Source organism: Pyrus communis, chromosome 6, assembly GCF_041283825.1.
Source record: "Pyrus communis isolate YQ-2024b chromosome 6, ASM4128382v1, whole genome shotgun sequence".
NCBI lineage: Eukaryota > Viridiplantae > Streptophyta > Magnoliopsida > Rosales > Rosaceae > Pyrus > Pyrus communis.
In genome coordinates, this window is record NC_142570.1 from 6,940,187 (window position 1) to 6,954,303 (window position 14,117).

General features: G+C 36.8%; 1 protein-coding gene across 2 annotated transcripts; it reads right to left on the reverse strand.

Moving 5' to 3' along the window:
* Positions 1-3,892: 3,892 nt before the first annotated feature.
* Positions 3,893-12,992, reverse strand: LOC137710366 (ARM repeat superfamily protein). 2 transcript variants are annotated; one of them, XM_068449321.2, is made up of 26 exons: positions 12,657-12,992; positions 12,425-12,567; positions 12,063-12,330; positions 11,920-11,987; positions 11,750-11,819; positions 11,270-11,635; positions 10,460-10,539; positions 10,310-10,361; positions 9,931-10,084; positions 9,726-9,813; positions 9,130-9,232; positions 8,933-9,023; positions 8,687-8,784; positions 8,304-8,483; positions 7,873-8,112; positions 7,665-7,760; positions 7,461-7,555; positions 7,261-7,324; positions 7,073-7,160; positions 6,880-6,953; positions 6,428-6,685; positions 6,235-6,308; positions 5,922-6,028; positions 4,914-5,032; positions 4,716-4,793; positions 3,893-4,469 (listed from the first exon to the last, which is right to left on the reverse strand). In XM_068449321.2, exons 1-26 carry the CDS (start codon positions 12,933-12,935, stop codon positions 4,260-4,262), a joined length of 3,543 nt encoding a protein of 1,180 aa, XP_068305422.2. In that variant the 5' UTR covers positions 12,936-12,992; the 3' UTR covers positions 3,893-4,259. The 2 variants fall into 2 exon arrangements, with proteins under 2 accessions (XP_068305422.2, XP_068305423.2); XM_068449322.2 differs by lacking the exon at positions 8,304-8,483.
* Positions 12,993-14,117: the final 1,125 nt, after the last annotated feature.

A 14,117-nucleotide genomic window follows, 5' to 3' on the forward strand; every position in this document is an offset into this window, starting at 1 on the left:
AGATCCGTAACAAGGAAATGAGTATGTAATTTGCACTCTGTCGCACTGGCACGCATTGCATGTATACATAGTAGTAACAAGGAATATTACATTATTATTATTACTATTACTAGCATTTGCCTTGTGCGTATGAACACATTTTTATAGAAAATGAGAAGGAGAGAGGGAGAGAGAGAACGTGGGGGGAGTGGGGGAGGTTTTTGTTTTTATTTTTTCTAATTTTTTAATTTAATATTGCATGTATTTTAACATCACTTGTAAGTGAGGTTTCAATAAAAAACAATAAAATTTGGACCTGTGAAATTACATTTTTGCCCATCATTTTTTTTGTGTGATAAAAGACTAAGTAGTATTTTTATCCTCTTTTGGTTGACAAAGAGGGTTTCATTAATTAATAGAGATTATTATTATTATTATTATTATTATTATTATTAAAAGATTAGGCCACATCATGTTCCTTCTACTTTCTTTGTTTTTATGGGTTGAAAAATGGGGCTAAATGCTAATAGCCCAAACAACACTATCTAATAACAAATCTAAACCAGAACATCTAAAGTCAATTTTCACGAACAAAACTAACTAAAGAAGAAGGAGGATTATCCAAGTGAAAATTATCTAAATCTAAATCAAGACTATCCATCACTAGACTATTCGTCAATAGATTGCTCGATTATTCGCGACAAAATTCTTTTCTCTGTAGACATGCCTAAGTTTGCATTGTCAAGATCTTGAAAGAAACTCTTAACATGCCAAAATAAGGGGACCAAACGATGATTACTGCCAGCAACTTGCAACCAAATGAACTGTGAGTGCAGAGTTTGATTTAAGCAGTAATTTATCAATCCATAATCTTCATGCCAACTATAAGTCCAAATAAAGTCCTCAGGGCAGCAGTGAGAATCTCAGGTGTTCAAATTGGCTCAAAACCCATAAATTCATTTACTATCAGAATCTCTAAAAACACCACATGCTCCAATAGAATTATTATTTCTCTTCTTGCAACCATCAACATTAAGCTTAAACCAATCTAAAGGAAGAGCTTCCCAATAGAGCAAAGATTCGGTCCTATAAGGTTTATCAAATGTGTGAGTATTAGCTGGCAACCATTCATGAAGATAAGTACAAATAGAAATTGTAGGTTCCAGTCAGTGTAAAATTCTACTAAAAAACAAATTTATCTCGTCAATTCCAAACAAACTAATAAGCAACGAAAAAAAAACTAACATTCACTTTAAACCAACCCCCCCCCCCCCCCCCCCCCCCTCCCCCAAATAAAATGAATGATTTAGTGGCGAGATTAAAATGAAGCCAATCATGAAAATCACTATAGTTTGACTATTGATTATACATTCTTAACTTCTGCCAAACTTCTCTTGCCTGAGGACAATCTTTAAAAGATAGCCACTAATTCAAAGCCCCAAGTACATCTTTGACAAACTTAACAACGACAAAGCCTTATCACACTAACTGAGGTCCACTTTATGAATTATAGAACCCCACTGCGCTTGGTTTTGCGTCAAGTCTTAGTTAGCTCCAAGTATTTCTAGTGTTTTCTTAAAGTCTCTTTCAAGTCTTCTTAAATCTTCATCTACCCCTTTTGCCCTCAGGGTTATTAGTCATACTCTTTTTCACCTTTGATCATTAGTTAGGAGCTTATTAAGAGATAGCATTAAGGCCCAACATATAAGTAAAATTGACAGAAAAATTAGCATCACTTGTTCCAGTCCAAGTACACGTATCAGCCAAAGTATCATAACCATCTAGAATGCTAAGAATTTGTTTAACAATCTCCTTTGGTAAAACAAGTAATAGTTTACCAATATCCAAATCATTATTGTAACTATAATAAGTTCCAGTAGCCTTAAGCATATTAGTGGAGAGCAGGCAACTAGCAAGATGAAGCAAAATACCACATTTAACACATTTGTTAGTCCAAAATTTTACTTTATTACCATTTCGAATTTGCCATAGTAGCCCTTCATTGCAAAAGTTTAGTCTCCTCAAGAACACCTTTCCAAGTGTAAGAAGAGCCTAAAGCAGTTTTATCATTGAGCAACTAATCCACAACGCCTTTAATATACTTGCCATTGAAAACTTTTGCCCAAAGACCGTTATACCCCTACATCAATCTCTAAGTGTTCTTATCAAGAAGAGCCGAATTCTTAACCGTCATGTTTTTCAAGCCAAGCCCGCCCACCAAGAGACTTCGGAAGGCAAACTTGGCTCCATTTAACCATGTTATTTTTTTATTTTTTTTCCGATTAAGTGGAGCCCAAGACAAAATTGTTATTCAACTTGTCTAGTTGATCACAAATGGTAATTGGTAATTTCACTGTCTGCATAGCACATGCTGGGATAGAGGAGGTGACAGACCGAACAAGAGTGGACCGTCCAACAAAAGATAATGAATTCACTTTTCAAGTAGAAAGTCGAGCTTGAATCTTTTCTACCAAGCCTTTGTAGGTGGTTTTAATGATGTGATAATGAACGAGTAGAACTCTCAAATACTTCTCCAAACCATTAGTTAGAAGAGAACCACAGATGCAACTACGATCAAGAACCAATGCCGAACCGAATATTAATAGATTAGTTCAGTTTTGTATCGAAACTTAAAAATAAAAATAAATAAATAAAAAAACCCTTATTTGAAACTAACCGACCAATTTTTTCCGGGTCAAACCAAGTTCGGTTTCAGTTTTCGGTCCATTCTGCCACCCGTACCCAAAAAAATTTGATCCTTTTGGATTTTGGTTATTTTTTTCCTCAATAGTTTCAGGATAAAGCAGTGAAAATCTGCCTCATAATAATTATGTAAATTATATTTCAGTCCTTTTTTACTGGACCTTAAAATGCACAGAATATACTTGTCCTCACAACAGCAGCAACTAAATGCTTGATTAGTCAGGGAGACTCGGATACTTGTTCTCACATCCGCACGGAACTAATCTCAAAACCAAACACATTAGGAAAATGCTCGTAAATGACACTAACTGTAGCGAATGGTCTCATCATATCTATAGCATCTTCCCTTGGTATTGATATGTTGTCAATACAATCGATATTGTCTTATTATACCGGTAGCAAATGGTCTCTTTGACAGGGAGAAGGACTTATACAGAACGGGTTTTTGAAAAATCTACTTGCTTACGGGATCCTTTTGTTTTCTAGTTTGCTTGTACTTTTAGTTTGAGCAAACGATAAACCAAACATTACAAAGCTAATAACTCTTAGTAGAGCGAAAACGGTTTTCTATGAGATGGAAATGAAGACTATTAGCTCCACAAAAAGTTTGTGAATAAGTGACTGTTTTATAATGAGCAAAGAATATCCGTCTTTTTGCTAACATGACGTCCTGTATCTTGTAATACATTGTTAAGTGCAAGTTTTTCTTTACATGACAATGTATTATTAGATTGAGACATCACGTTGCAGTGAACCTATTTTATGTAAGTTGTTCTCCTTGAAAAAATGTAAATTAATAGACGGTATATATCGTGAATTGTTAGCATTTGCTACAATAAAAGAGAATTTTGAAAAAATATATTCGATTAGGTCAAGGGTTCACAATAATTTATCAACCAAAAGCCCCAAGATCAGTCCGAGTAGTGAAAGGACGCATGAGAATAAATTAGAACTTGGTTAAGTCAAATGTTCGATTACAAACACATCTTTCTTTATATACAAAAGAAAACAACCTTTATTTATTTTCCTATTTCCCATTTTTGGCAGTGTTGCTTTCTATACTCTCAAAGAATCTATACGTCATCCAGATTTGTTGACATTACAACTAATGGCAAACCCTGATTATCCACTTCTTTCGAAAGCTGAAAAAATTCACAAAGACATTTCAACACTCCCCTTATCACAAATCTGACTTCCACACCAACAACGGTTTCGAACATATAAAGTGGCTTACTTTGCATAAACTTTCATAATTTAGGGCCGAAAGTAGCGTTCTATATTTTAGTCCAGATACACCATAAAATAATACACACACACACACACACACACGCCCAACAATACAACCTATATAGGAAATAGGTCCTATCCAACCCCCTCCCATGAAAAAAGCACAGAAATCCGATCTCATATGATCCTCAAGAGTCTTGTATGCTGCCAGTGCATCTCCGAGATGTCGTGCCGCCATGAAAAATTTGCCTTCAAAGGGAGGGCATTTGTCCAGTATATGTGGCTGTGCAAGGACCTTGATCACAAGGTTGGCATGTACAGCAGGAGTATGAAAGTCAACCGAGAACTCACTAGATGCTGTTCACTAACTTCTCAAATTTCTGGGCAATTGCATGATGCTTCCTACTATTGTACAATTGGATTAGCGACCCAATTGCGTTGCATATCATCTCGTTCTTCGGATTCCCGGTGGATTTATTATTCTCAAGTTCAGCTTGACTACTTGTCTCTCCAAGTGACGAGCATAGCACCTTGAACCAGTCTTCGAGGAACGAGGCTTTCTGTATCCGCAGAAAGAAAATGAGTCCAAGAAAATGGACAGATCAGCAAACATGAACATATGCACACATGACCATTTTCTTCATCTCCGAAATGAAAATTGTTATTATGGTTCACTTGGTCACTTCGTGAAAATGATCTAAGGTATGACACGGTAAAATCTTTTTCTACAATAAAACTCGTGGATAGGTAACCATGAATGTTATACTGGGCCAAGTTAATTCAATGTACGTGTAAGAAACACTTACTTTTACAAGGAAATCTTTGACGGGTTCATGATCGGAACTTGAAGTGAGGATAAGAACATGCAGCACGGTTGAGGTCAACTGAACCAGACAGAAGAAAAAACTATTAAACACATCATATAACCCAAACAGATGCACATTAAGCCAAAATGCACTATTTCAACCAATATTAATACATAACTGCTCAGGTGCATTATGTACCTGGTTTTCAAGTGCAACCCTATATTTGAAATTTGATGGTGATGCAATTCGGTCTGAACTTTGATTCTCTAATATATGCATAAGACCCTGGATGACATCGGAGAAGGATTCTCCATAATCTACAACAAACCAAAAGGCTTCTCTTTTAGTTTCCAGACTATATGAAGCAATGATTTAAAAGATTCTCATACAAAACATAACGAGCAAGATTTTCTTGATCAAGAATGCATCCAGAAGATGTCAGTCAACTAATTGAACCGATAACAGTAAAAAATGAACTTTGGTGGAGACCAATGTTTTAAAAGGCTTGCCTCAGGGCGTGCCTAGGCGCCCTGTGAGGCTGGGCTTGAGGGTTGCCGCCTCTATTTTGAGGGAGTGGGCGGAAGGCGCTACCGGAGCAGCTTAGGCGCGCCTCAGGGGATTTTTTTTATTTATTTATTTTTGTTCTTTTACTCCCAAAGTTAATGTTTTAAAAGGCTCGCCTCAGGGTGCGCCTAGGAGCCCTGTGAAGCTGGCCTTAAGGGTTGCCGCCTCTGTTTTGAGGGAGTGGGTGGAAGGCAGCGTCGGAGCCGCCTACCTCTTCCTTGCGCTATCATCTCTTTACCTTTTTTTCTTATTTTTATTTTTTTATATAATGGATGTATGTGCTGTCTCCATGCATTGTTATATGTGTGCTCAATGTGCTTTTCATCCTTTATTATATATATAATAAAATATAATATATGTATATATGAGTGTATATGTATTTATAATATATGTGTGTGCTCAAGGTGATTATTGATTAATAATCTTCTTTTTTTTAATGTATATATGTGTACGCTCAGTGTGTATATTAAAAAATTTGGGTCCCGTGAGGCTTTGCCTCACGCCTAGGTTGGGCTATCCCTCGGACACCTCGCCTACGCCTCACGCTTTTAATACATTGGTGGAGACTGACAGCTGGCATATAACATTGTGAAGTTACAAGGCAACCATGACATAGAAACAAGGGTAAATCCAACTACATACCAAATACTGATGCTGGCACGGCCAAAGCAGAAGCAGCTTGAATCCTGATCTTAAAGTTGGAAGAATCGCGTAATAGCAGTAAAAGAATACTAAACACAGACGAAGCCCTGTCAGAAAACAATGCATAGTTAGCTTTTTTTTAGTTATGATTTATGAGCTTACTTTCGTACTTCAGGAGAATGCGGAGAAAACAAGCTATTATTGTAAACACTAGTAAAATATTGGGCATTTCAACCTCATACATCAATAAATTGATTTCCATCAGGAAAAAAAAAGCCATCGTAACCATGCCAGCATAAGATTCAAACTATACCAATCCATGTCTCGCAGTCTTAATGTCTCATTCAGAAATAGGTTGCTTAAAGCATGACAAACATTCCATTGGACCTGTTGGATGCACAGTAAAATTAGAGTTGAAAACAAAAGATAATAATGAGGATACAGTCTCATCCATTCCACTCAAATTAGAATAAAATCTCAGCAAGTTAGAACTGTCAGGATGATACCTTAACATTACCAGTCGTAACACAAGAAATAAATGCCTGAATGACCCTCTCTAGCCAACGCGAATCTCCCAAAGAAGCAGGATGGCATGATATTGATACATCTCTTTGACTTCCTTCCCTGTAATTGCTTGATGATATTTTGTCAGGTTTAGTGCTCTTTATTGGCATACCATTATTGTCTACTATCCTGTCACTATCGCTTCTATATTTGATAGATCTTGAAAGATTCCCTAGAGCCCTTACAGCATTTGATTTAATCTGATTGTAGAAACGGAAAAAAAAACTCAGAACTGTGAGATATACATAAATTATCGATGACTATAAATGAGCAGACACTATGAATTCTTTACATCTAAGTGTCTAACTGATAACTTGGCTTATTATCATCATATTCAACTAACATATAGAAAGGAGGAAAAAACGAAATGACTTGACTTATTAACATGTCCAACCTTATCTCCATCCTTAGTCAGACGCAAAGCGCACTCGGTTAATAACGTGAATAATTTAGAGATTTCAGGATAGCCTATACAAAAATGAAAAAAGAAAAAGAAAAAAGAACAATAGAAAGAAGATTAGTAGTTTGAATAATCAATGATACAGTGTGAATACCATTGATATATCACGCTTCTAAATTAAGCTCACCTCGAGATTGTTTCAAGGCAAAATCATCAATACAATGACGGATAGAATCACATATGTTTGCCAGAGCCCAAGAAGCAGTTATTCGCACCTGAAATAAGAATTATTTGAAAGGTTTTGACTGCTTAAGAAGTAAAATGAAATACGAATCTTAATAAATAGAAAATATAATTAGATAGACAGGAAAATACCGAGATCAGGGGATCACGAGTGTTAATCTCCACAGCATGAACAAACTTATCAAGGATCTCTGCACTATATAATTTAAGTTCTTAATGAATCTCTGTCAAAGGTTCTCGAACAAAGCATATAATTGGTAGACGACGAAGTCGATAACAGATAAAAGAACTCTGAGAATCATTCAATGCCATTAAAAACAAGTCAAAATCACCTTTGAGAAACTTGAGGAAACATTGATATGACTCCAATGGCTCGACAAGCAGCTGACCTAACCGAAGGCACATCATCACTTACGGCAGCACGAACCTAAAAGGATTTGTACGTATAACCGATAAGAAAAAAAGCTTTCTATTCCATTTACAAAAAACAGAGAGGTTACAGTATAGCACCAGTGATTAGTTACAAGAAAACTTACAGAAGAAGAAAGAATGAAGTCTTGTTCTTCCTTCGACAATGAGAAGAATACAGAAGAAGTTATACCCGCAAAACATGTAACAGAGGCTGCTCTCACCTTCAAGGAAATTTATAAGGTTCAGAACAGTAGATAAAAACGCAAAAAGATAATCTCTACATTTGGTATATTACCCCACTTGGGAAAAAGTCAAACGTTTATAACAACTAACCACTGCAGAAGGATGGTGAAGAATCAGAGCCATATGTTTCTCAATTGTCTCACACCACTGCTCTGTTCCAGATTGACATGCTGTGGGTTCATCTGAGTTCTCTGGTTCATAAAAAGGGGCAGATGAAACTTTTTTCATCCTTATGCAGTCAGAAATAAATGGAGCATCAAGTAATTTATCATCTAAAGGGTCTTCAGTTCCTTTAAATCCAGATATTGCCCGTAGACATTCATCCAAAACCTGATAATTGACATCAAGGATCATTATACGTATATGTCCGAGAGGGGAAAAAATTAATTACATGAATATGACCTAAAAATACCATTTTGTAAGGTCTCGCTTGTTTCTAATGTACAACAAACTCAACAAAAATTAATATTATTTATTCACTTTTTGGAGAGGAAAAATAACTGATATTAAAGGACTCTTACTTTAATAGCAGCTGTAATGACTTTTTCCCCAATAAATCCAACAAAATTTCTAGTATTGCCCTTATATCCTGTAGGAACTTCAGGAATAGCTGCCCTCAAAACACCATAAACAATGGTGGAAATTTGTTCCCAACAGGAAAACATTATGCTTGGGTAATTATGGGACACAGCCCTAAGCGCCTACAAGAAACAATATAAGCCTTAAATATAATCACCACATGCGTCAAAATAGCCACACACCTTTAAGAAAAGAAAAAAACGCATAGAAGAAAAGACACTACTATAAAAACCACAAGCATTTCATGACAGTTGATGGCATGCTACATGCTTGCCCAGAAAAGAATCAGCACTGCTGCAAAACCTGATTATCATAAATCAATTACCAGAAGAGCCTCAAAGCATATTGTTGGGTTGCTAACTTGTTCTGAAAATTGAAACAGTGTAGAGAGAACACCTGACTTCTTTTTAGCATCGACAAAATCTGGAGAAAGGCACAGAAATGAGACAAAGTAGAAAGGCACAGAAATGAGACAAAGTGTGACGATTTGCAATAGGATGGTGTAGCTTAAGAATTAGCAAACATGAGCACCAGTAAAGTTAATCAGTTATGCTGTCAATATTAAGCTCACCATTAGATATCTCTGCCAGAAGCATTTCTTTAATTTGCAGTGAAGAAGGTGAGATATTCAGAGCGGTTGTCAAGCAACTAATAGAAGAAGCCTAATCAACGAGATAAAAATAGTTAAGATATAACAGTGGAGAAGGGCAGGCAATGCAGATATTACCCTTTACCTGAAAAAGAAAAAGAAAAAAAAGGACAACTAACCAGCAGACCAGTCTGATCACTTTTGAATGGAAACCCATTTTTCATCCTTTCTTGTAGAGATGTAAAAACTGTTGGCAACAACTCTCCAGGCATTCTTGAATATCTATAAAATGATCATTGACAGGAAATATAAGTACAAAAGATTTTCCTCAAAAAAGAGTAGGGAGTAACATCATATATCGTTTTGTTGTGTACACAAGTGTCTAATAAAATAAATAAAATGCTATTATGAAGAATCCATATTCATAGCGCGCCACTTTTCCTATCCTCGTTGCAATAAATAAAGAATATTGTTTGAAATCAAGATTTGCGGAGTCAGATCCTAAAGTAAAGGAGGTGACTTACTCACCCAAAAGTAAGGGAAGTTGGTAAGGGAAAGATTCAAACCCAAAAAGGCCATAAAGGCAAAATAAAATGCTATTAAAGCTGTAAGCCAAATTGCCCAATTTCAGAATTGAATTAAAAAGTACACACTGAATAGTTCTAACAGGAGGTTTTTGGAATCTGAATACAGCTTAAGAGAAACATTTAAACGAAACCAAAGAAAAGAAGCAAATCATTAACAATTACAAAAAATTTTGGGGGAGAACTCATACGGTGTAGATGATATCAATAGCATGAGAATCTTGAACAGGGATGCCATCAGTCTACTATGAGTTTCACGTTGAATTAAGTATAAAATACCTACACCAGATACATCATAAAAATTGTGACATCATGAGAATAAGTTACTTGAACATGTAAAAGTAATATTATTGCAGCGAAAGTATGAATTTGTGCGGCATAGTGGCTTTCACATACCTGTATGAAGCTGCATTAGTATATGTCCAAGGGAACTTGAAAGCGATGTGAAAGATCCACGTTTAGAAGATTCCTTGAACTCTGCTACCTGCAGAAAAACAGATGACGGGCCATCCAACATTGCTTCCAGGGTTGATGCAGAAGCAAGCCGTGCCTAGCCACAATAGAAAAGCACATGTCAGCTAGAAGCACCACTGAACATAGATTATTATATAACCATTGGAGTATGTATGAAAGTTGTGAAAATGAGAAAACAAATTGCCATGAACCATAGCAGACGTACAAAGATATTTTACATAAACCCAGGGTCTAGATTCAAATAATTCACCAAAAGCAAGTGCAGTGTCTAAATCTAATCAGTAACAACAGTTAATGATACCTTTAGATAAGGATCAAATAGCAAGCATGTCATTAGTGTTGCTTCATATTTCCTGTAATTCAGAATTAACAGTTAAAACTGAGTTTGGTGGTGGAGGATCAAGTATACGAAATTATCTATTTGGGAATAGGAGAAAGTGGGATGCTTTACCTAGGTTGTAGTACATCACTGCTTGGCAATAGCAGCGGCCATTGGCTAGTAAATGATTTGGAATCAGCTTGACAAAGATCCTTCACCAAATTAACAAAGAAAAGAAGTAAGTGTGCAAACAGTAAAAGATTTCATTGTCAAAATACAGCATCCCGATTTCTCCATACATAATGGATAATGTCATTGTGTTAAGATGTTGTCACTTGTCACCATCTCGTTAGATTTCATAATATTAACAGGTACTCCAGTTAACAAAATCAACTCAAAGAGCGAGGTAATCAATATAGCTACTTACTCCAGCCAGAGGGCCAGATCACATAACATTTGCTTAACATTTTCCTTCGGCCAGAACTTTTAACAAGTAAAGAAATATTGCTTTTCCAAAAGGATTGGTGGGATTCCGTAGCTTCAAGAAGACAATAAATTTTTAAAACAAAAGCAGCTACTTTTTGCTCAGCCATATTATCCACTGCTTCAATCGAATCCTAAGATTTAATCACTGTCATTAATCACTTAAGATTTAAAACAACGTTAATCACTTAATACTGAACTTTTTTCTTCTAGCTAGCTTACACCGCAAGATTTAATTGGATGCCGTGATGTAAATTAGTATTTCCTCCTTTAAGTAAAATAAGAGAGCTAAGATCTATGGGAGGTGAGATTCTAAGGCAGGGCACATCCTATTCTGTAGCCTATTATTGACATTGAGATAAAAAGAAGTGAATACTAAAAAGACAAAAAAACTGAAAAAAGCTTTAATAACTTTGACATTAGGAAAAAGTATAAGAATCAAAAAATTGCAAAACTTACCTGTATACAAACAGTGGCAGCTACTCGGACTTTTGATTTCTGAATGTTGTCAGTGTCTTTAATTGATCCATCACTGTCACTGTAATCTGAATCTGACAATGCAAACTCATTTGCGGAAGATTCATGATCCGATAAACTTTGAGAACCTTGAGCTCCACTCTTCTTCATATTTGAATTGTCCCTTTGGCGCAGGTGTGGAGGCCTATATGGAGTACGATCTGTCTTTTTAGAATCTTCCAAACCCAACTTAAGGCTTGCTAAAGTAAGTTCTTTTTCCTTTTGACCAATTGCTGAACAGGTATGTTGGGTTCTACTATTAATGCCATAGGAAAAGAACATTCGCAAAGCAGCCACAAAACTTGACACCTGAAAAGGATAATCAGATCCAGTAGGTGTGAAATATGATGGTTGAAGATAAAACTCTATCAGAACCAGGCTATAAGTTTATTATAATTGCAGTAAACAAAAGCATCAACTTACATGGTCAGAAAGCGAACACTTACGATCCGCGAGAGTCAAATGCAGACAATGCAGAAGAGATAAATAAAACCTGCAGCAGCACAAATGGCGTACCATTGCCAATATATATAAGGATGACAAATTCGTTTATAAAATGTCGAAGCAAGCAATAGCAGAGATTGTTGGAATACCTGGACATAAAAGCATCTTCCACAAGCTGGCTTTTAGTTGCCAAGCCATCCATCACTTTCCTAAAAACCTAGGTGAGAGCAAAACCGCATCAGCATCACATATACATACATACACATACACAGAATTACAAAAATTATCGGACCTCGATTGTTGATCCCCAGATGTCCAATGGCAAGGTTAAACCAACTCTGGAGATTGCCTCTCCAAGCATAGTAAATGCAAGTGTCTGAACTTCCCATAAGCTACAATATCGAGGCACCGGCATTCTCTTCCCAGCTTCAAGAACCGAGCTTTGGTTGCAAACTGAGCTCAACTCTGCATGAGAGCTCTCAATGATGCGCAGCAGGAACTTCACCAGCTGAACCTCCTCTCCCGTCGTGCATTTCCTCTGATACGCGCTCATAACACGCCTAAAGATAACGAATTTACAAATTACAATCGAATTCACAATCAGAACGCAAATTTTCTGGAAATGGAACCGGAAACCAGAGGAGTTAAGCATACCTTAGAGTCTGTAGAGCTTCCATAACCGGCGTGAAGGACGAAGAGCCGATGAACGAGCGAATCATTTTGTTGAAAGCGTCGAGGATCAGAGTCCAAGAAGCTGAATTGATCTCGAGCGGAACACGATGGGAGATATCATGGATCTGAATCAAAACGACAACAATTTTCAAAATTTTCAGAGAAAAAACGAAGAAGCAAAGTAGCAGAGCCAAATTCTCAGTCGAATACAAACCAAGTGCGTTATGTGAGTGAACGAGGGAGTCAGGTCTTCGCCGCCGTGAGACTTTGTGGTGACGAGATCCATGATGAAGAGCAAATCGGAGGTGACTTCCTGCGGAGGTAGGTCGTGGGCGGCGGAGAGGAGAGTGTGGGAGTGGGAGAAGATGGAATGGTTGAGGAGCTCGGGGATTGGAGTACGCAGAGGAGTTGTTAGGGTTTCGTCCCTCACTGTTAGAAACGCCGTCCTCCACCACCGTACTGGCGATGACGACGGTGATGCCGCTGCCGCCATTTCAGAGCTTGGCTTCTCAGTCCTTCCAATTCCAACCCACTTTCAGTTAGTCGTATCGGACACTGTCCAAACTGATTCAGTTGGACAAGAGAGACCCGGTCCATTGGGCCCAAAAGATTGGATGCTGGGCCCATTTGGAATATTCATATATGGGCTTAAAATATGCCCTCGTCTAATGGCGAAGGTTCGTCCACTTGCTTTTGATTCAATTCAAGAATCGGAGAAACTTTTGCAAGTGGTTTGTAGCTCAGTTGGTTAAGAGCATTCACCTTTGTATGTGAGATCTCGTGTTTTAATCTCCTTCCTCATAGTTTAATGTAGATTATCCTATCGTTTATAAATAAATAAAAAACAAAAACAAAAAACAAAAATCTTAAATTCGGATACCTGAACCATGTCAGTCATTGGGTACTCTTCACAAAAAGCAAGAGGATTCCTTGCATTTGGTTCCACTCAATCTCATATTTCCCTTATTACTTTGAGTCTGTAGCCATATACAGCGTCCGTAGAGAAGAATCTCTATCCTAAGCTCTTTCTTGTCTAAGAAACCTCAATTTCACAATACATTAATCATTTTTCCACATTGTTTAACTTTAAGAAATGGCGCCTAGACTTGCTAAGATGCCCGCCTAAGTCGCAGCTCTCACTTAGATAGAAAATATATAACTTTCATTTTGCATTTTATTTATTTATTTTAATAAATTGTAAGCGACTTGTTGAATACTTAGATGAACACACAATATATGTTTGTTCTTCATGTTTTCATTATATTCTAATATTTTATAATCTATATGTCATTTTATTTTGCAATTTATGTATCTCAATACAATTATGTAGTTTTTAAGTATAAGCAGATGCTTATTTATACGATATATGATAAATTTATTTAAATCCACATAGTCCACCTAAACCCCCGCCTATCCATCTAAATGCTAGGCCCCGACCCGCCGCCCGACTAAAGTCTCGCGTCTTTCTTTACTATAAAGTATGTGAAGGTAAAATATTAGCAATAACTATACTAAGTGTAGGTCATAACCATCAAACTAGCGTGGTCGTCATAGCATTGGTACTGTAAGGATCCATGATTGCATTTGCATGGGGCGATCAGCCACTTTTGCATCATAATTTGAGCACTGTTTACATCTTAGTTCAGAAGCCAAATCCCAGCATGCAGAAAAAAAT

Coding starts and splice junctions, on each gene's coding strand:
- LOC137710366 (XM_068449321.2), bottom strand. CDS start 12,935: ATGGCGGCAGCGGCATCACCGTCGTCATCGCCAGTACGGTGGTGGAGG. Junction 11,636..11,749: donor AGTGTTCGCTTTCTGACCAT/GTAAGTTGATGC, acceptor TATCCTTTTCAG/GTGTCAAGTTTTGTGGCTGC. Junction 10,540..11,269: donor CTGCCACTGTTTGTATACAG/GTAAGTTTTGCA, acceptor AATTTGGTGAAG/GATCTTTGTCAAGCTGATTC.